Source organism: Topomyia yanbarensis, chromosome 3 (assembly GCF_030247195.1).
Source record: "Topomyia yanbarensis strain Yona2022 chromosome 3, ASM3024719v1, whole genome shotgun sequence".
NCBI classification, from domain to species: Eukaryota; Metazoa; Arthropoda; class Insecta; order Diptera; family Culicidae; genus Topomyia; species Topomyia yanbarensis.
In genome coordinates, this window is record NC_080672.1 from 415,171,408 (window position 1) to 415,194,736 (window position 23,329).

General features: G+C 43.2%; 1 protein-coding gene across 1 annotated transcript in view; it reads right to left on the minus strand.

The window, feature by feature from the left end:
• The window catches only part of LOC131690819 (uncharacterized), a 38,756-nt gene extending 15,651 nt beyond the window's left edge, over positions 1-23,105 (minus strand). Inside the window, exon 1 of the mRNA XM_058976857.1 lies at positions 22,907-23,105. Coding sequence (XP_058832840.1) covers positions 22,907-23,105 — 199 coding nt within the window. The remainder of the gene's footprint in view (positions 1-22,906) is intronic.
• Positions 23,106-23,329: the final 224 nt, after the last annotated feature.

The following is a 23,329-nucleotide window of genomic DNA, read 5'->3' on the forward strand; positions in this document are numbered from 1 at the left end:
GTGTACAATATTTCATGGGTTTATCGGTGTAATTTGTTTTTGCATCAGCTGCATTTTAGGGATACTGCTTTAAACTACCAGAATCTTCTCCAACTGCGTTAGAAAAAAATATCCCAAATACATGTAAGCAGAGAATGAGCATTTTCGTCAGCGAAATATTTTTCTGTTTCCTTTTTCCTGTAAACTGTGCCTCTTAATGAATTGGTCAGACTATGCAATGATCGTTATCTCATGTGGGTAGTAAAATATGATCATTAGAACGAAGTAATGTAGCTTTCTCCCTCTGGAGAGATAATAAATCCAAAAAAGTTTTCTCCCTAATGTAAGAATGTCGCCACCTCTACTATAATGTATTGTATTGAACTGAGAATTATCACTACGTACTGCAAAATTTACAGTGTACTAGTAACCTTTTGTGTCATGGTGGCGCATGGTGTCGTCTTTTAAGAAATACAGAAGTGAACTAAAGACGCTGAATCCCTCTGAATAAAGACTCGCCATCTCTATCTTATTCTTATTATTTATCAGTAAGTGTCATTCCAATCGAGCACGAGACCTGTCAACGGCCTCATTCCGAAGAAAATCGCTTCGAATCCTTCTGGAACGAGGGCCATTGACAGGTCTCGTGCTCGATTGGAATGACACTGACAGATAAACAGAGATGCCAGGTACTTTTTTCAAATGTCTGCAATAATAATTTTTAAAGTCTGGGAAGAACAAAAAATGTCAGGAAAGCTAGTGTAACCAAAAGCCTTTATGTTCAAAAATCTGCAAATATCTGCAACAAAACTAAAAAATCTGCAAATATCTGCAACCAAACTAGAAAATCTGCAAATATCTGCGTCATCGAAAAAATCTGCAGCTTAAATTAAAAGTCTGCGAATTTGCAGACTTGTCTGCAAATCTGGCATCTCTGCAGATAAATGGCAAACAAACGATTAACGTGTCGAGTCTTTATCCAGAGGGATTCAGCGTCGTTAAAGTGAACCATATTGTTATTTTATAATATATGATTTTATGCAAAGAGTTGGGGGATAGATGTTAAAGTGACCGAATTATTAACAGAAGAGAAAGTAAACAATCTGTCATTGTAGGGTAACCAACCAATTTTGGACCTCTAGAGGAAGTGAAATTACGTTAAAGTCAATAATATTTGCTTGCATATGTTTTTAATGCAATACATGCACGAGTATGCTCCAAAATTACTGTTCTAGAAAGAAAAGTGTCAATGGATGTTTTATACATTGACATAAACTCGAAAATGACATTTTCTTCCAGCATGATTTTTTTCACATTTCGGACCCTTCCACAATAATTTTGAAAAAAACATTACAAAGAAACCTTTTCAAACACAACCAACATAATACCAAATCAGACAAACTAATTGAATAAATGAAAAATATTGCAATTGTATATTTAAATCCAATTTGAAAATGTCCACCGGTTTCTCTTGGTATCGTTGAAATATGAAACGTTTTCGGTGATATTTTTGAAAACTGTAGATTCTGTATAATTTTAAACAATTAGAGATGGACTACTGATATTGAAACTTCATAGACAACCCAAGGAATGTAGTTGTTGCATCAAAGCAAACAAATGCACAAAGAAACCTGGCAGTGCAGGATGTAAATACCTTTACAGGGTCCAAAATATGTTGGGATCCAAATTAGGTTAACCTTAAAATCTGTCAAAATGCTAACCCATGTGGCTAAATTTACTGTCAAGGACGTACGATAGTGTCAAACGAGGACGTGTTTAAATTTTCGTAGAACATCGATAAAAAATTATTCTGAAATTTTAAAGTTTGAACATATTTTAAAAAAAATGAGCTGTATCGGTTTATGTAATAAAGGACGAATTTTATTCTTCAGACGGCGGCGGTGTTTGAGTGGTAAGCGTGACCGCCACTCATTCCAGTTGGCCTGGGTTCAATTCCAGCCGAGGTCGTTGAGATTTTTCTGAGGTGAGAAAATCTGTGGTCACGTCTTCCTCCGGAAGGGAAGTAAAGCCGTTGGTCCCCGGTTTATGAGTTGATGGATCGACATCTAGTCCAGATAGTGGAGTCACCTAATCTAACTAACTTCTATACTTACTAACCAACATCCTCCTCCCGTTGGAGTTGCACATTGAAAGATGTTTCGCTAATTAGATAATTATGCTAAAGCATAATTATCTACTTATTCCCTGTGCAACTTCAGTTAGTCTAGATCGATAACGGAGTTGCAGGCTGGGGTGGTCGCAGAAGCTTAAGCTCAAGCTAAAAGACGAATTTTATTCTTCATTTAATGACCCATTTAGCAAATGATCAAGTACTGGCCCTAACAGTATTGTTATTAGTTGTCTTCACGCCTCTATTACATACAAGTTACTTGAAAAAAAAAAAGATGAGGAGCTTTATACACTTTTACCCTACTGGTGACGGATCGATGCAACATGATTTAGCAAAACTATAGCTGCCGATCAACGCTTGACATAGTGTTTGTTTTCTGTTGTGTTTCGGATTGGAACGTACTTGATCACTATTGGATGTAACCCAGCTTGGTCTATTATGTAGCAGACAATAACTGGTAAAACCACTTTTATATGGAGGAAAAGTTGCTATATGCATCTAATCCTCTGAGTATTCAACAACAATCTGCATGAATGCTTTCAATAATGGAATGCATTGTGGTGCAAAAAAATTGGTCAATCAAAAGTTTTTTAAGCTTTTAAGCTTTTTTAAGCCCACAACTATCATGCTCATATAAAATATTCTTTCTTATATTCTAAAATACTTCTTAAAGCGCAATTACTGAAGAAACAGTGTGAGAAATTGGCCCCCTAGTAGACCATGTTGTGAAAGCAGTGCCTACTATTCCCGAGTAGCATAGGCACGGAGAACAGAACAGACGTTCATCTCGAGTGTAAAAGTTTTGAAATAATTAAAATCATTCTAAGGAAATTGGGATTTCACGACCAGATTCAAAAAGTCCGACATATTTATACCACAAACTAACAGACATGACAGGAAAAGGAAATACCTTCAAAACTATCGATCTTTCAAGAAAACTGGATCCACCTTTTATAGACGGTCCCAACCACTCATTTGCAAGTGGGTTATTCCTCAGACTCGGGAACAACTTTTCGTTAATGGTATATTCCCCGTTAACTAGCGCATATATCAGTGGCGCCAAATTCGCTCATGCGACCACAGTCCCAACTAAAAATATATTTAAAATGAACGTCAAAGCGGACAAAGAATTATTTTCGAATGCTATATTTGTCAGTCTGTGATAACTCTATATGGGAAATGCTAGTATGGTGGCGTTAGTGTTTTATCGGTATTTGTACAAATGTTGTCACGAGTATTATAAACATGTTTGTTCGAACATGGATGTCTGTTCTTTGTACTATGAAAATAAGTTCAGGTAAATCAGTTTCTACCTACAGTCTGTTGTCAACATTCACCACGTCAAAGCTACAAGTAAGGAAAGCTATCGAAAAATAATACTCCCTCCAAGCCAGTGTGAAAAATATAGCACCGTTATTGTTTGTTGCACTAAAAACTGAATTCTAACCGCACTGCGCACTTACTATTTTTCTATTAAATTCTTCTCATAGACTGGTTAGTTCGACTGGTCTGTCAATGAATGTATCATCTCTACTATTTGAAATACATGCGTTTTGACAGCTCGCAGTTTTCGGTAGCAGTTTGATCACTCGTATTTTGAAAGTGCGGAGTCCAGGTTGGTGGGAAGTGCGCAATATCGATCGTGTATTTCATGATGAGTGAAGTTCAGAAGCATAATGTTAGCACAATATGATGGCCATCTTTTTCAAAAATCGCCCAATCCGCCTTAGTGTTCGTGAACTGAAACATTTATGAATGAAAAGTCGCGCTAAAACTGATATGATTTACACCGTTCTATCTACCGCTTTTGATAGAGTGAGCCACGATGTATCAATCGTTAAAATAGAGAAATTTGGAATCAACGGTAATTTTAACAGTTGTTTAGATTCTAGCTCACAGATCGAGATGACTGTGGATACTGGTTAGCATTGGAGATTACCAGGAACTCACATTTACTTCAACGTCACGAGTAGCCCAGAGAAGTTGCTTGGAACCTTTGGTTTTTCTGCTTCACTTCAATGGCATGTGTTTAGTTTTGAAGATTTCTGGCTGGTCCATTCTCAAAATATTTGATCTCATCCACTCAATGGAGAATTGCAGATTTCTCCAACAACAGCTTGAAATCTTCGCTGATTGTGCTGTAGCCAAAATGGCATGTGTGTCAATCCGAAGAAGCGTTCAGTAATCGAATTTTCACGAAAGGCTGCGAGTTCCTCGTCACTGTCAAGTCAACGACCGTCAGACGTTCCGATACTGCTCATAGGAATGATTAAAAGATTTCCCAACCTGCTCAAATGGCAGCATTGCTGAACTTTCTGCTGTTACTACAGTCGACGCCACTCTAGTCGAACCTGATCCGTCCTCTAACAGCATCGAGAATTCCTACTATCAGAACGTCGGTGGCTGCAGTTATGATGTCATCGCATTAGCCTAGTTAAGACTGGACGACCGTACTATGTTTCGCCAGGTGTTTGGTTCTGTGACCGATACGCCCTCAACAGCCATAAGATATCGGGTGGTGGTGTGCTTGTCGCTGGTATAAAAGCCGTGATAGTGCTGGAAAGCAGTCTAAATGCTTGCAGTGCTCAAAAAGGGACACAAATCGACAACTATTGGGGAATCTCGTGTTTGAGTACCATATCAAATCTATTCGAGCTGGTTGTATTAGACACTATTTTCTTTCACTGCAAGCACAACATCGCGGACGATCAACACGGTTTTGTGCTTTTCGATCGACAACGACCAACATGCTCTCCCATACAACGTATATTTTCGATGGATTCGCCGGCAGACTGCAAACTGATGCTATTAACTGGCCTTCGACAAAATCAACCATTATATCGTGATAGTCAAACTATACAAACTCGGTATTCAAGGATAACTTCTTCGCTGGTTTCGTTCTTACTTCGATGAAAGGGAACTCCAATTCAGTACTAAATACGGTCTATTTGCATCATTCCTCGCTATATCCACCATCCCGCAAGGAAGCAATCTCGACTCATTATTATTCCGCCTCTATTTTAATGACATCAATATAACGAGTGAGTCGTTAGAACATTATAATAACCCGTAATAATCTCCACCGGACACAATCTTTTTTCACCCCTGCGAGAACTGTAGTATTTTTGTTTTCTTTCAGTTTTTAAGAAAAACTCTGATTTAAAACAACCATGCAATATCACTCATAGTATGCTTTGATGCTTGCTCATGCTCATGTATGGAGGCGAAAACACGGCAAGCCATGTCAAACTATTAAATTCATCGGTTTACGTTTGTTCAGTTATGTTCCATAAACAAACCCAATTATGCAAGCAAAGCGATCGAATTAACATCAGCATGTATCGGCCAACCATAACCCATTTTTTTTCTTGGCGTAATACAATTTGCCAAGCTATTTTGCAAATAATGTAAAACCCGCTCAACCCGGTGTATTGATAGGAATGAAGCTGTTTGCTGTCGAAATGATTGCTAATAACAATGATTTGCTTGGTTTTAATTGTTTTGTGGTAATTAAGAATACAGTGGGCTGTATTACAAGATGGCTGCTAAAATGGATGCCATAGTTTATCCTTTAATTATTGTTTAATGTCATTTGTAACCTTAATGTATTAGCTCTCATTGTCTAAAAATTGTATATCAGTGTACACCGACAAATAATTCTTTGTTTTATCTGGAACTTTGATTCTTATTGGAAATATGTAACTTTTTTTCCTAACAAATAAAAAACGTCTTGCAAAATGCTTTCACTTGAAAGTTTCTCTTGTATGTGTACTTTTAAACCGCACTCAGAGGCTGTACACGAACACAACTGAAGCTTAGTTTTATTTAAGTATTAATTAACCTTAAATGTTTTTCAATTTGACCGTTTTTGTCACATATCACATATAAAAATATCACATATCGCCATAATAAATGCAATTAATGGACGATCACCAAAATTGATTTCCATGTCAAATTGCATAATTCATAAACAATTCAACCAACAATTGGTTTGCCATTCACATCCATTTTCATGGCCATCGTAAATCTGCCTGATAAACTCTCATCTACAACAACACGCACTCGATTCCGATCGATATACCCGCAAATCAATCCGTGTCAATCACCTTAATGTCCACACCGCATGTTGCACACCTCTGCCACCCAGTACAGTGTCCCGCATTTTGGAGGCTCCACGGCGGGGTAAACGTACGATAATTTTTGGCAGATTGGACACTCCGCTCGGCGATGGTCACTAGGCCGCGTTTCTCCACAATCAGCTGTTTGGAGTCGTCAGTCGGCCAAATGGACGAATCGTCGAATGCGAAATCAAAAGTGAAAGAGAAGATGAAAAGTAGGCCAGCCAACCGGCGAACGGCCTGCCTGCTGTGTTGATACCTACGCGAAGTTTTTGTTTTGACTCGAGTCGGTCTACGTGAGAAAAATTATCGGCCCGGTGGAACTCGCGTCGGTATACGTGCGGATTAGGTAACTCAAACTGCGCGGTACTCGGTCAAGGATTCTCGCGGCAGATGCAACCGTACCGAGGGGTACTGTTTTGTTGTTTATGAGTGCTTTGTTTCTTTCGGCTTAAAATTGCAGTCACGGAACGGTGAAACGGTTTGCCATTGCCAAATTTGAACTCGATGCGGCGGAGGGCGAATGTATGGCTGTGTGGAGACATTGTGGTCGTGATCCAGATGAGGAGACTGTGTAGGGTGTGGTCATGTGAGAAAGGTAGTATTGCTGTCGCCTGGGATTTTATAATTTCTAGTATGGCGGAGCTCCAATTCTCTGTTTGTGAAATCAATTTCTTCACTGCACTGTTCCTTACAGTTGCAGGCAGTGGTGCCAGATTGTTCTAATATATTCTGAAAGCATTTTTAATATTACTAATTGAATCATCAAACCAAGTAAAATTTTGGGTTTTTTCCGATGTACTCGCGTTTTCCCATTCAATTGTTTTCATCTGTCCACTTCTGTACGATCTGTCTACAGATTCTCGTCTCGGTTGTTAATCAGTACCAGCGACAGGGTGCTTTTCCTCCTCACAGGCACGTAGCTAGAGGGGTGTGGCGCAGATCACGATCTTACTATAGAAAATCATATCTAATAACATTTTCAGCTTCCTCATTTTTGAAATTAGTGAATGAGTTGGCTTGAAAAATGCAATTAGATGTGTGTAAAATTTGAAATAGAATCGAAGAAGCTGAATGATCAAAATAGATTCAGGAGATGCCACAAACATTCGCTTTTCGTTTTCTTATTCTGAATTATTTATTGTCAACATATCCATTAATTTTTAAACAACTGAATTGTCTATATTTATCCTGGTCATTAAAATTGTCTTCATCTCCAGCTCACTTTCAATAATTTTGCGATACTTATGAAATGCTATCACAGACATAACACTAAGGGGGAATTTCCTCAAAAAACATCGATCCGGCAATTTTCCCAGAACACTAGCTCCACCTTTCATTCACGGTCCCAAACACTCATATGCTGGTGGGTTACCCCTCAAGTTTGGGAGCAATTTTTCACTAGTGGTCTATCTCCAATATGCTTGTTCATATTTCAGTGGCGCCATAATTGCAAATGTGGCCACAGTCCCAACTACAAATATATTTAAAATGACCGTTAAAGCGGGCGAAGCATTATTTACGAGTGTTATGTCTGTTAGTCTGTGATGCTATCTTCATAATTGCACAAAATATTTCACTCGCGCAAAGGTCCAGTGAATTTGGTTGATGTTCCTCTTACGCTGCTGGCCTGTTACCATATCGGCAAGTTTCAGTCTTTGCCGTTTTGATATTGGATTACTATATGAGCTGAAAATTCATATCTAGATCACTATGAAAGTTTTTGAAAGTGTATATTTCTAGCTGTCTCTGAGCTCTGTTCCTGTTTTGTACGAAAACCAACTACTCGGAACGGGTTTGGGCAGCTGGCCAACCTGGTAAAGCAACTACTCTTGCACGGAACCTGCTTCCTCCCCGGCACCACCTTACGGCAGTTAGTTGCTTCAATAGGATTACAGCACTCCTCCTCTGCCAGTTTTCGGCCATCTACACAACGTGGCAATTTCTGTATGGAAGTAGGAAAGTTGGACAATCTGGGCGGCAAACTCTAGATAGTCTAACTTACTGTGTCCTTCGGCTCCCTTGTACCATTGAAGACTATGACTCGGCTCTCTTGTGCCACTCAGTACGGTAATTTCCTGAGCCCTTTGGCTCTCTATACGGTGCCATTTAGCATCATAACTCCTTTAGGCCCTTTAGCTACCTATTTAGCGCCACTTCCTCGTTGAGCTCTCGACTTGTTCGCGAACTACTCGGTCTAGTCCCCGACGATGAACCTAGCCTACTCCGACGGAGAATTCCCCCAGCGACAGATGTTCTCCCGAAACCTAGCCAACCAGCCAGGTGCCGAGGTGAGTTCGGCGATTCCGGTAGAACAGGGCGTCCGGTTCGCTGGGCTCCCGACGACCCGCGACTGATGGTGTCTCGTCGTGGTCTACTCAGTCTAATCCCTGACGGTGAATCTAGCTTACGCCGATGGAGAGTTCCACGGCGTAAGAAGTTCTCCCGATATCAATTCTTCTTTGGTTTAAGCACCACAATTTCTTGAGCCTTTTGGCTCCCTATCCGGTACCATTTAGCACCGCAACTCTTTTAGGCCCTTTGGTTCTCCTTTTGACTTTACTAAAATCTGTTCCCCAACGTTGGATCTAGCCTACTCCGACGGAGAATTCCCCGGTGAGAGAGATTCTCCCGAAACCGAGCGGTAGATTTCTCCTGATACCGATGTTCGTTTCCATGAGTTATTTGGCTCCTTGCTTCGTCCCGATCCATTCGGTCTAGCTAGGTGCTAAGGTCCATCCAGTGATTCCGGGTGGAGCGTAGCTTCCGATTCACTGGTGTCCTCTCTCTCCTCTAGCTATTCGACGCGATCTACTCGGTTCTATCCCCGGCGGTGAGTCTAGCCTACTCACCAGCTACCCGGTAGGGTGTCAAGGTCGGCCCAGCGGTTTCGGTGAAGCCTGACGTCCGCTTCACTGGCGCCCCAACGACCCGAATTCTCCGGTGGACCTAGTCTACATCGACGGAGAGTTCTCCGGCGGCGGAATTTCTCTCGAATCCCGATTTGTGGTTTCACGGCGACCTTATAGCCAATGGCGCTACTTTGTTGGTCCCTTCGCTACTTCCTCTGCAGTAACCACTCTGTCGACAACGTCCAAGGTATGCTCGTCGTAGCCCAACTCTTCGACGATATTCTCCACTATCACACCAGGCATACCCCTACGAACTTTTTTGAACCTAGGGCATTTGAAGACCACGTGTTCCGGTGTCTCTTGCACGCTCACACACACCGAGCAAAGGGGTGACGAAGCATGTCCAAACCGATGCAAGATCTTCCGGAAGCTTGGACCAGTCTCCTTACGTGCATTTCTCCGCTGGTAGCATTCCACGTCCTCAGTCAGAGTGATTGGGATCATCCCGACGATAACGCATACTGCCTCCGATGATATTGTTCTGTAAGCACTCGCGACTCGCACAACCATCAGCCGGAGTGTCCTGTTCAGCTTTTCATGGTTCCGCTCGATTTTCAGCACAGCACCCCTGGCAGGAACCCCATATCGGAGTATCGGTGACGAAACAGTAGATAGTAGATGCCTCATGCTGCTTTTCGGACCGCCGACGTTTGGCATGATTCTTGCTATTGCGTTCGTTGCCTTCGCCGACCTTTCGCAGCCGTAGTCGACATTGTTGTTGAAGCTCAACCGGTCGTTGATTACCACTTCCAATTACTTCAGTGCACGCTTCGATGCAATCACGTGCCTTTCGACGTCGATCTGCATCCGATGCACCGCTTCGCAGATGCTGACTAGCAAAACCTCCGTGTTGTGGAAAGCAATTTGTAGCTTGACACCGTTTATTCAGCTCTCTATTGCCTTTATTGTCTCCATCCTTGACACCTCCACTGGTTGGTTGATTGTTTATTACGGGCTTTAACCTACTTGGTTATTCGCCCGAAAAGATAATAAAGTGTATACATATTACATTACAATTCATTGTAGATTTCATTTCATTTCATTATTCTAAAGGCTGATGGGTTGTTCGTGGTGGGTCACTTCAGGTGTACAGGGGATGAGGCGAACAGTCCTTGGGAGTACCTATAATTTCACGAGTAGCTCGGCATCTCTCAAGAATGAGATAATTGTCTCCTCACTTGACCGGTCGTTGGCCAGGATGTCTCGGATTGAAGAAGGTAGTTGATGGAGATTTCGTAGGTTTTGAAACTCTAGGCAATCTGCCAGAAGATGTTCCACGGTGAGTCTGGTTTGATTTTTTGGAGATGGCCAGGTTGGCTCTTTCAGTGACTAATAAAGTGAGCCTTGGTTTCGGCTTTGAAGTGGGAGATAATATCCGTCGATGGGACCAATTTGGTCAGCAATCTTCCTCATTCCCGCTGATCTCACAGGGCCCAGAATATCGCAGTCAACGGATCGCAGGTGTCCTCTATAGCCTATATGTAAGAGTGGCGTAACGTTCCCGTTTCCAGGGCGGATATACCCGACATAGCGTCCGTCAGAATGATAGTAGGTATTCCTTCTGGTCTCCTAGCAATCGCAGCTTCTGCTGAGAAAACAGAGCAGCTTGTTACGAGGCGGTAGGCCAGACCAGCTCCTATTCCGCAGACCCTCACTCCAACTTTTTCTTGCAGTTCAGAAGCGTCAGTGTAGATCCAGACGTGGTTTGGGAAACGTTGGCTCATCAGTTCTAGGAATGTGGCCTGAGCGACCTCGGGAGGAGGACCTGGAAAGGTGTTCGGACTTCTCGTGTACCAGGGTCGGTCCCGGGTTCTGTGAAGGCGAGCTATTTCTGGAGGTCCCTGCCGTTTATTCCAAGAATATATGAGTCGTTTTCAGGAGGGTACAAGTACTATCAGAAGTCCTTTCGAGAAATCCCTGAGCGCACCTTAGTGCGATATTTGCGGCTACCCACGAAAAGGGGAGAATGTCAGCTTCGACACAGGCTGCTTTGGCAGGAGTGCTCGGCAGTAGGTTAGAGGCCAACCGAATCGTTTCGTTGTACAGAGGGGGAAGGATCCTCATGAGCCCGTCCAAGTTGTGGCTGGGTATTTTAATACCGTAGAATATTTTGCTGTTGATGAGCGCACTGCTGACGTTCAGAGCAGTTCTTCTGTTCCATGTCGGGTGCCAGGCGCTGATGGTTCGAATGAGGCGTTTCCTGTTTCCACAATCTCCTTTGGCAGTCCGGAAGTGTGATACGAATGTGAGACAGCGATCCAGCGTAATAGTGAGGCCTTTTGGTTATGTGCGGAGAGGGATAAGTGTATTTTTGAGTTTGACCGGTCTGTTAGTGGCTAGGTGATAGGAATTGCGATACTGAGCGTTTGGCGGCGACTATGTTGAACCTCCTATTCCGATGGCGTTTACTGCGGTTTGGAGGTTTATCCGCACTCGAGCGGTCGATTCTCCCACAACGATGATTATGATATCGTCGGCGTAGACGAAAATTTAAACTCCCCCGGCAGAGATGCAAAGAGGGAGTTCATGCTGACGAGAAATAAAGTGACGGCGAGGACGGATGGTTGTGGGATACCGTTTTCTTCCACATATGTTCTGGACTGTAGGCTACCGACTCCCACTCGAAAGAGACGATTGTTGAGGTGGTCCTTGATGTAAATGCCATGGTTTCGGGAGACTCCCCAGCTAGCTCTTTGCCGGATAACTTCCTCGCGGTAGACTGTGTTGTAGGCCTTGGCTATGTCCAATATTGCTATGTCGGCATGCCGATCGTCCGCCAGAGGCTGTCGGAGAATTTCTCCAGTCCTTTTACCCTGGCGACATACGATTTGGCGTTGGTCAAGATGGGAGTTTTTGCTCGAGGTAGGTCATCATCCGCTCCATAGTTTTCGTTACGCAGGTGAGCAGGCTAATCGGCCGGAAGTCTTTCGCCGCACGGGGAGTGTTGTCTTTATTTGGTATGGGGATTACAAGGGCCGATTTCAAAGAAGATGGGACGGATTGGCCATCCCAGATGCGGTTCAAACATTCCAATAGCACTCTTCTACCCTCTAGCTGATATCATCTAGCCCGGGGAGTTGCCGTGGGCGGTAGCGAGTGCCACCGTTAATTCTATCCCGAAGAACGCTCTATTAAAATCTTGTCCAGATTCCGATGGGAGGCATATGGGCGCTCTTCCGAGTCTTCTGCATTGTGCTAAAAAGGTTGGAGGGAGGGAAGCGTCTGAGGATAACGAACTGAAGTTTTTGCCAAGTTCTTCGGCAATTTATTGGCGTTCGACTGTTGTAGTTCTGTTGACTTCGAGGAAGAAGCCGATTTGCCTTCTTTTCTCGCTGAGGGCGTTAACTCTCCCCCAAAGCTCAGCGGTGGAAACATCGGGAGATATCCCTTGGAGAAACACGTTCCAACTGTTGATCTTCATAAACTTGATGGCCTTTCTCGGCTGATTTCGAAAACTTTGAAACTCTGCTGCCCTTTGTTCTTTCATGGGGTGGCTAGCGGCTGTCTTTTTGAGTATCCGAAGTGCTTTGCATCCGTCCTTGATGGTTTGACTGACCTCCGGGTTCCACCAGTGGGTGGCTCGGGGTGAAGGTTTGCCACTTGTGCGAGGAATACTGTACTCGGCGGCTTGAACGAGTTTAGTCATTAGTTGGTCGGGTGTTTATTCGCGCCTCGTGTGAGGGAGTCCGAGACTACCTCCTCGTAGGCGACCCAGTCCGCCTGATCGTATAGCCAGCGCCGACGGCGAGTCGTGGCTGGTGGTATGCGGTCGTACGTTATGGAATTGGATTGGAAAGGTCACTATTTCCGGTGTCTGCCAGAACGGACCAACCACAGGCCGCAGGGAGCTCCGCGGAACAGACTCAAGAGTATTGACCTCGGATATAAGTGCAGTCTACGTTGTTAAGTACAACAGCGTTACATTTTTCCATGAATTCGGCAATTTGGTTGCTCCGTTGGTCACTTCTGCCAGCGGATGATGGGTCCCTATCACCAGGAAGGAGGTGTTTAGTTGCTCCAACATGTTCTTCAGTTTTGAACCGATATTGCGCACTTGATTGATTTGCTACAATTGTCGGGACTGAGTCTGTGTTCCGCAGTAGGTTGGGTTTCCTTGCTTCCTCTGACAGGAGCGTTGCCATGAGGTTTCAGCTTGCCGATAATATCGCTGCTTTGTGAGAGGGGACTCCATTCTGTTGAGGTTAGCTCTGTGGTCCTCCTACATGGTCTTTTTTGGTGAACAGAACAGCGCTCGGAGAATGGTTGTATTCGATGGACTGTGGGTGATCGTTGCAGTCTGGAAAGGCGGCAGGGGCGATAAGCTTATCTAGGTTGTGTGAGTTGGGGAAGCAACTTGCCCGGAGGCAGCCGGGTCCTCTGCATTGGCAGCCGCCGGAGGCTCGTCGTCTATGGTCGGTACTACCCCCGACAGGGCCGATGCAGGGGAGAAGACTTTCTCCCTATCTAAACAGCTAGCGGTTTCGGTCTGCTAATTGATCTTATGCTGCTGGGGTCATAGGAGACGTACTTCCGGAAGCTTGGACCAGTCTTCTTGCATTACGTGCATTTCTCCGCTGGTAGCATTCCACGTCCTCAGCCAGAGTGATGGGGATCATCCCGACGATAACGCATACTGTCTCCGACGATATTGTTCTGTAAGCACTCGCGACTCGTACAGCCATCAGCCGGAGTGTCCTGTTCAGCTTTTCATGGTTCCGCTCGATTTTCAGCACAGCACCCCAGGCAGGAACCCCATCTCGGAGTATCGATGACGAAACAGTAGATAACAAACGCCTCGTGCTGCTTCTCGGACCGCTGAAGTTTGGCCGTTCGCTATTCCATTCGTTGCCTTCGCCGACCTTTCGCAGCCCTAGTCGACGTGGTTGTTGAAGCTCAAGCTGTCGTCGATTATCACTCCCAATTGCTTCAGTGCACGCTTCTATGCAATCCCGTGTCCTCCGATGTCTATATGCATCCGCTGCACCGCTTTGCAGTTGCTGACCAGCACTACCTCCGTCTTGTGGTGAGCTATTTGCAGCTTGACCCCGTTCATCCAGCTATCGATCGCGTCTATTGTCTCCGTCACCGGTTCCTCCACTTCTTTAAGTATCTCACCTATCACCGTTAGTGACACGTCGTCCGCGAAACCCACGATTTTTACTTTGGTGGGGAGCCGTTGTGTGAAGTGTACGTCCCCTTCTAAAGAGTTGGACCGAGGATGGTGGCACGAAGAACGCCCGCTGTGACTCGTATTGACTTCTGCCCTTCGTACGTCGTGAACAGCAGCACTCTGCTCTGGAAGTAGCTCTTCAGGATCTGGCATAGATAGTCGGGAACCGTTTTGTGCAGCGCTGTACCGATGGCTTGCCAGCTGACGCTGTTAAATGCTTTCTTCACAGTTATCGTGGCCACAGCGCAGTATTGATCTCCTCTTCGCTTCTGTTTAGATACCTTCTCAGCCCTCTCGAGCACTGTCCGAATTGCATCTACTGTCGATGCTCCTTCGAGGAATCCGAACTGCATCGTGGACAGTCCGCGCTCACCCTCCGTGCATTTCGTCATCCTGTTAAGGATGATTCTTTCCAGGATTTTTCCTGAGTGTATCCAGCAGACATATGGGTCTATACGAGGCTGAATCACCCGGTGGCTTCCCTGACTTCGATAGCAACACCAGCTTCTGTACCTTCCACATTTCGGGGAAGTTGCCTTCATTTGAACACTTCTGCAGCACCATCCTGAACATGTCAGGGATATGCCAGGATCTCAGCTTTCAGCATCATGTTTAGTATCCCATCCGGATCGGGGATTTCTTTGATTCCAGGCGATTCGACGCTTCTGGGAGCTCGTCGTTAGTCACTTCCCTATCGTCCATGTTTGCTCCTTCTTCATTGCCGTACGGTGTCGGTGGCCAGGTAGTTGGGCCGTACTTCGGGAAGAGATCCTCAACGATTATCTTAACTTACTCGGTCACATTTCGGCTGACGTCGACGGGCTCTTCATCTTCGCCATCACGACTCGGTTCGCGTCCTCCAGGGATTGGCGTCAACTTCTCGGCACAGCTCCTCATGGCAACCTGGCTTGCTAGCGTATTGAGCGTCTCGTACCATCAGTAAGCTGGATGCGTCTACTGCGCGGCTCCAGTTTTCGCGGCATTGTAACGTCACAATCCTTCTTGTTAGATCAGTCGCATCAACGTTCTCGGTCCCGTTGGCCGAAGAGGTCTTTGTTGATGGCTTTCGTTTTCCACTTTCGCTCGCCGGTCGTCTTTTTTCCATGCAGCAGCAGGATTCCGTTGGCCGATTTGGTAGCGAATCGCCTGGTGGACGCTATGGGTATACTGGTGCACACTCTCCAGTCCGTGTTCGTCGTTAGTGAAGAACTGCAGAATGTGATGTCGATGATAGACTTCTTCCCGTCTCTCCGAAATGTCGTAACGGAACCTTCATTGCATAATCTAACGTCTAACTTCGTAAGAGTTTCCTGCAGGATACATCCTCTTGTATTGGTTACTCTGCTACCTCACTCCAGTCCAGGCATTGAAGTCACCACCAATGACTATCGGCTTTCGGCCGATCAACTGCTCGGTAAGTTGTTCCAATATTAGGCCAAACTGCTCCATTTTCAACATGCGTAAAAACTTCACATGAAGACGCCGTTGATTTTGGCGATCACGAAACCTTTTGCTCACGAGTTTTCTGTTGTTAACTCGGAGCCTCGCCTAATCCACGAAATGGTTCGACCATTCAGCAATTTAGTTCCCGACATTCCTCTTGCTTTCCGTCATCATCTCCATTTATGACGCTATATGGATCCTCTGCGTACTTGAACCGTTTAACCCTGAAGTTCACTCGGATATTACCCAGCGTTACGTTACGTAAAGTTACCGAAAGCCATTTAGCCCTGATTTCTATGAGCCGTTTTAGTGAGCTTGTCAGCTCTCGTCTCAGTGAGCCATCTAGTTCCAGTTTTGTTGCAATCTAATCCTCACACCAATCCGACTGAGAGTTCTCCGGCAGCGGAATTGCTTCTGAAACTGCTATCCGTTCCCTCCTTGAGCCATTTACCCAACTAACATTTTTTGTTTCGGCAACTAGTCCACATTTTTTGTTTCAAACTGGTTACCGGAACTAAAATTGCTGCTTGGATAGCTCCTAGAACTAATCAAGATCTACTCGGACCTGGCGGTGAAACAATCCTACTCCGACTGAGAGTTCCCCGGTGGCCAGGCCCGTAGCCAGGATTTTGTTTCGGGAGGGGCTTAAAAAAATTTGCATAAAGCTTTTAATTCTGACAATTTGATATAGTCACTAGAAACTAAATTAAATTTTGAAAAGTTCATAATGAAATCAATTCCAAATCAAAGACAATCCTAAAAATATGTTCATTGTCACAAGAAAGGTTATAGTACTTACTCTCGTTACAACAAAGTATATTCTAGAGTTCACAGTATTTATGCGCTAACCGAATATGACAATGCTTGACGGTGCTGGAAAACACTAGGTGTTCCAAGCTACACCTTTAAAAGGCGTAGAAGATGCTAAACCGAAATGAGTAGAAAAATATCCATAAAATGTTCGAACGAAGAGAATGTCGAAATTCGTACAAAATCTTCTGATTTAGCAAGCGATTTGTAGATGCGCAGAGACGGTTCAACTTCTATTTTCTTTGTCTGGTGTTCTGCGAGTATTACCAGTTCCAAGGCATCATGCTAACACAATTTTTTGATATATTCTATTTAAATGAAACTATTTTCAAGACTAGCCTTGGTCGGGTAGATTAGAACCCCAGTTAGGAAGGTTTTTTGGTAATCAATAGGATCAAAATATAAATTTAAATGATTAAATCAACTGAAGGAAACTGCCCACAATTTAATTGATTAAAGAAAATTGTCTACAAATCGAATGAAAACACTGATTACTAATATCTTCTAATTTTCCTTCAAATCGCCAGTCGCCGTGCATGTGTCGTTCACCGTGCAGTTTCAAAATCACGAAATTTAAAGAACTAGCTCCCTAAATCCATCGGAGAGATTCAGATCCCAAATCCTTTCGTTTCATCGTTTTATTGAAACATTCCAACTAAAGTTGAATCAAAATTTTAAATACACCGTAAGTTGATCATATAACGTGCACTGGTGCCAAACAAATGTCCTCAACTACTTATTCTCGTTTTGTTGGTAATAGTTTTATATTATTTCTAAATTGTGACGTATTTAGATAGGTATTTTTACGGTGACTATGAGGGCGGTTTTCATTTTGATAAAAAAAACAGGATTTGAAGTCACGTCAAATCCACCTAAACGCACGGTAACTGGGGACTTGACGGTACGTGAAATTTGTTAAATGTATTACCAAAAGAACTAGAAGGTCTACCTTCTGATGTCGCAAAAAGCAGAAGCAAAAAAAATTGCTACGCTATAGCAGGCTACAGGCACCAGTGAATCAAGCTAGCTATTGTTCTATATCAGTGCACATACAAATTGTATCGTTGCCCCCGGCTGCGGAGTAAAATGAGTTTGCCAAATGAAGCAAAAGTGCCTGTGCTACGGGATAACACGAACAGTTAAGGAAGTGGAACAATTAGTTAAAGTGAAAATGGAGCTTAATCTCGCTGAAGTTACCTACATTCAGCTACATCACGTAAAAACTGTGTTTTGATCACGTTTAGAAGCTTAGCACAGGCCGAAAACTTTATTGCAAAGAACAACATGCAACACGAGGTCGAATTTAATAACACCAGAATCAAGATTCCCGTGCATATGGAAAACGACATGGTGGACGTGCGTATCCATGATTTGGCCCCGCGCACGAAGGAGGATTTCATCAAGCAAATCATGTCGCAATATGGAGAAGTAGAATCTATTACGAATGACACCTGGAGAAATTTTTTCTTCGGCATTCCCAATGGCGTTTGTATTGTGAGAATGCGAGTGACTAAACCAATACCTTCTTACATGACTATCGAATGCAAATCACCGAAGGATAGCGTGACCTATAAGCAAACAACGCTAATTACATATCCCGGGCAGACCCCAACATGCCAATTCTGTAACTATACAGCCTACTACGGAAAAACATGCGCCGAAGCAACTAGTCAAAACTCATCTACTACAGCCAACTCTAACAAGCAGCCACCGATACCTTCAGATAAACCTAAAACAACGATCCAATTACCCAATAATGCAGGTACAACGACCACGACAACCGCTCCCAAACCAACAACTAGCATCGCCAATAAAGAAGCAAATACCGATGAAGACGGATATACAACAGCGACCCATAAGAACAAGAAACAAATAAGAACCTCTGATCGTGAACAGGAAGAAAGCAGTACCGATGACGACATGGACGGGAACGATAACGCGAGAGAAGGCAGACTGAATGACCACCAAGCGGCCTCACCGCCAAGGAAAAAGATCTCAACACGCAGCAGCAAACTGCGTCAACAAGATCTGGCAGACCGACATTCTTAGAATTTTTTTATTTTTACTTATTGTAAAAAAAATTAAAAGACCCACGGATCAGTTGTGCTAACGCATTGAGCCGTTTCAAATAAAATTTTAGATTGAAAAAAAAAGAAATATTATAAATATGAACAAGCTCAATAATTTCAGCATCTCTTTATTCCGACATATGGACGGGTATACATCGCACTTACTTCACCTCTGTCGAAGAGTAACGTAGGTGTAAGGCCAACTTTCTTTGATGATTTCTGTTGTTCTGTAGTTGAGTGCCCAGAAAATATAGAACAGCTGCTCTTGGGTCGATTTCAATTTATTTATTATTTTTTCTCTCTTTTTCTTCGTGATCTCTGCTCATCTCTCTCATTTTATTCCATAACGAACACAAATAAAACGAAAACATGAAATCGAAACATTAATCCCAATTTATTGACTGTAGACTCAACTAGTTACAACATTTTAGTCGCTCTCCGTGATAGGCTACTGATGTTTGTTCACTGTATCGTCACGTCGTTTTTAGACTTACATGGACATTAATTGGAAACCATCGAAAGAGACAGAAATGCTGCTGCTTACAACATTAAGTTTATTATGATTGATTGACTAATATGTGGTTTAGCATCTATTGACATCCGTTGAAAAGTAAGGATAAAATCACAACAGATAGTCCTACCGCTACTATGTACGTTTCTGTATGTGAACAACATTAGTAATATACGACGGTATACAATTCTTGGGTTGATGAACACCTCAGAAAAACCGCTGTTTTACCACTTTTTGGCTTGTTTATTTTTTGGCATTTTTCTTGCTTGTTGTTCGATTGTTTAAAATATCACTACTTTGCGGACTAATAATGTTTAAATATGGACCGCATTCTCCGCATAAAATGAAATTGAGTGTCAACAGAAATACTATTGCATTAAAATGACGCGAAAACAAAAACTGTCTTCTCGACTATATTGTCATCAACTAACGGAAATGTTTTTGTCTAGCACGCTTGAGTGAGATGCCTGATGTTTCTACTAAGCGTACAGTGCACTAACCTATTACAGAAATTCAATCTGCTTATGCTTTAACTAACTTTATTCTGGCTAATATATAACATAATATCTGAGTTTTGTTAGACACAACCACTAGCGATAAAGTTCTCATTTTGGGACAGGTTTTGAGCTTACTTTTCTATAAAACTTCTGCAATTTTATTATATATTTCGTTTATTTTATTCGGTTCAATGCATTAGCTAAATGAAGCCTTGTGTCTTCAATATATTTCCATGATGTGAACAATGAAAGTGATAAAACGTAAATGGTTGTCCTACAGATCTCGTGCGAACAACTAGCGATTGCATGTGGAGAACTATTTACTAGGCTGAGAAATATTTTTCCTAACCAACAGTGTCGCGGTGGTGTTCATTTCTATCTCGTACACTTCCTTATCATCATAGTGGTTACTGCCATGTCCATGTTCGCAAATTTCTGACGGGTCACGAGTGTCGACTTCCTCAATGATGGTGCCGACCGTTGATTTTGAGATACTAGACGCAGTTTTTGCCGTCAATATTATCCGAACAGCAGCCAAAATTTGGCAAATGTTTGTTTTTCAGGAAATGGTTTTGGAGACTATGTATATGCAAAGATATAATGTGTAAAATAATACTATCGCATTCAGTTTTTACGTGCAGGGTCAGGTTGGAGGAAATATGTCTGTTCACCTAGATTTTCACCACAAAAACACCATTTAATATACTTCCTAGATGTGTCCTTTATAATGAATACCATTTTTTCCAAATGTGACAGGAATCTTTTAATAGCCACGGTGCAAGTAAGTGGTATCAGATCTTGTAGCCGAGCATTGATTTTCTCATCGTCCATATATATGAGGATCAACCACATGTTACAAGTTGTTATGCAAAATGACTGGTTTCGCCTGGGCTAATTTGTTAAATGGCATCAGCACTGAACGCCTGACATGGTTAAACTCGTTAAAGGCGATGTTCGTAAGCATAACCTCCATAATCACCTTCAGCAAATATTTCACATCATTAATGTTGCTCCAGCCAAATACGGAGGCTATTGACTTCAGGTCTTTTCGCATAAGATCGATCTTATGCGAAAAGACCTGAAGTCAATAGCCTCCGTATTTGGCTGGAGCACTACTTCTTGCTTCTGCGACTCAATCATTCGACAGATCCCCACAGCAAGAATTAAAGTAACAGTTTCGTTTGTCTTCCGACGAGTCACACAATATGAAGGGAACTGTTTTATCACACTCAGCATACTGAGTAGATATCCTGACCGCTGTCTTCGGTGGTTCGAAATAGCAATCTTCCTCACAATTCTCGCATTAATTTGTTGAAACCAAACAAGATACAATTTTTTTAAGAGTCACCGAAAAACATGTTGCTTCTTAAATTTATTTTTGAAAATTTTCGGGGGGGGCTTTGGCCCCCTAGCCCCCCCTTTGGCTACGTGCCTGCCGGTGGCGGAATTTCTCTCGATACCAATGTTCGTTTCGTGAATTAATTAGCTCCTAGTTTGGTCACGATATAAGTGAGCCATTTAGCTCGGTGCTTCGTTGCGATGAAGGCGATGTAGCCTTCGGCGGTAGACCTCGCCTCCACAACGAGCCAACCGGTAGGTGCCAAGGTCTGTCACCAATTTGCACTACAGGGAAATATTCGCAGAAGCCAACGAAGCTTAGCGAATTCCATTTAAAATATTATCTAGTCTAGTCTATACATACACAGCCAATACATGAAGGGATCCATGAAAATTGCAGACGTTCGCCTACAATTTTTCTTGTCAATATTAGTGTTTGTGGTACATATGGTACGTGACACAAACATTAAAGCGGCCAGACCAACTGTGCAGCGTACAAAGTGAAGATGATTCAAAATTATACGGCAATTAAATTATTAATTTAATGAAGAATTTGATCAACGAATTATTTCAAACCTTGAATTAGGAAGAAACGTGGACAACAATACCGACCGTTTCAATTTGATGGGGATTTGATAAATCGTTGAAAGCGACTCGGCTAAGAGGGTTAATGTCACTTCTTTGGTCCTATGTTCCTGGGATGGGACAAAAGTATCTAGCCTTGTCCTGGCTAATGAACCTAGGTTATAGCGCCTTTACTAGCTACGAATTCCATTTAAAATATTATGCCCATTTTTGTAGAACATATTCAATTGTTCAACTTGCAATAAAATATTTCGTGGGGATCGGTTTGTCTCCAACTCCCTTGCCCCGCTACTACGACATTACATAAAATTATTTCTAGTTGACAACTTGAAACTTTAATATATTCTAATCAGAGAAATCAAACTTTGGAATAACCTGTACACTAGAAGGCCAAATAACTGTGCCTAGTGGCACATTACATCTTTGCAATCGCTGCTGTTATCACCGACCTTCCAATGATATCCTACAAGGTAACTTGTTTATTCATTGTCGTAGCTCGATCGTTTTGTTAGGAAATGATATTGCAAGAATACCAAACTTGGACCCCAAATTTTGCATAGCTATTTGAGACCTAAGGGGAATAAAGTTTTGTGGTTTTGTAAATTGTAAATCAATTTGGTAAACCCTAATCTCAGTACATTCTGAACAACAAAATCATTCTCGAGTTTCCACTCGAAAAAAAAAAATAAATAACTAAACCCACCGATCTGGCACCCCTGGCAACGGGTACTGCTTGCAGTTTCGGCATCAAGCATAGTAGCACCACCGCGAGAGGTGTTTCACCCGAGCGAAATGGTTAGATAACACGCGTCTGCTGCCCGACCGCATCGTCAATTGGCCGTTTCGATTACCATGTAGCGTTATAGGCTACACCTACACGAAGTGCAGTGCGGAATGGAAGATAGAGAAGGACGGAGCAGAAGATTGCCCGATGCATGTCGTTTAACATTGAGCTCAATACGTGGGAAAGGGGGGTTCAGACGTGGAAAAGCAGCACCTACCCCCCGCTCGCATACGCACACCGGCTTTCGCGCTGGGTGTGTCATAATACACAAACTTGTTTACTTTCGCAAGTGGCACGAGGTCAGTGGTTTGTCGATACTGAAGGGGCTGGTGAGGGCTTACTAGGTCCACACAGATTTGGGTTAGTAGGGGAAACATTTCTATGATTTCATTTGAAAAGGTCGTTGATTTCTTGACACGACGGAGACGTCGCAGACCTTGGCCTAATTAACAACTTTATGGCAGGTGATTTTCTTTCGTTGTCAACGCGACCTTAAGTTTACCACCAATTGATTAAGTTAACGAACCGTACACTAGTTACTAAGCAACGAATCACTCACTTGGATTTAGAGAATACGCAAGCTTCTTGGCGAAGGTTGCCAACCGCACCGACAGGATAATCACTGGAAATCCGATTAGCTGTACCGGCAACTCGAACAGAGGTTCTTGAGCTCGAACCGAGGATCCGCTGTAATTTGTGCTAGACAGCAGCGCCAACAGAAACAGGTATCCAGCCGGAACAATATTTAGCAGCTTCATTTTTTTATCTTGTTTTACTCTATTCACCGATATGTGATCTATGTAACGCGCGCTGTCACTTTCACTTCTACAGCCAGAACTACACTGGCAGGTCTACTGGCTATCACTGAACGCACGCGCTCTGGAACGAAACTAGTTTATCCTCTAATCCAACAGTGAGCCCCTCTTGGTGCTAGCTCCACACACTGCTTCGAAGAGGGTAGGGTACCGAGGCCGCACGATTA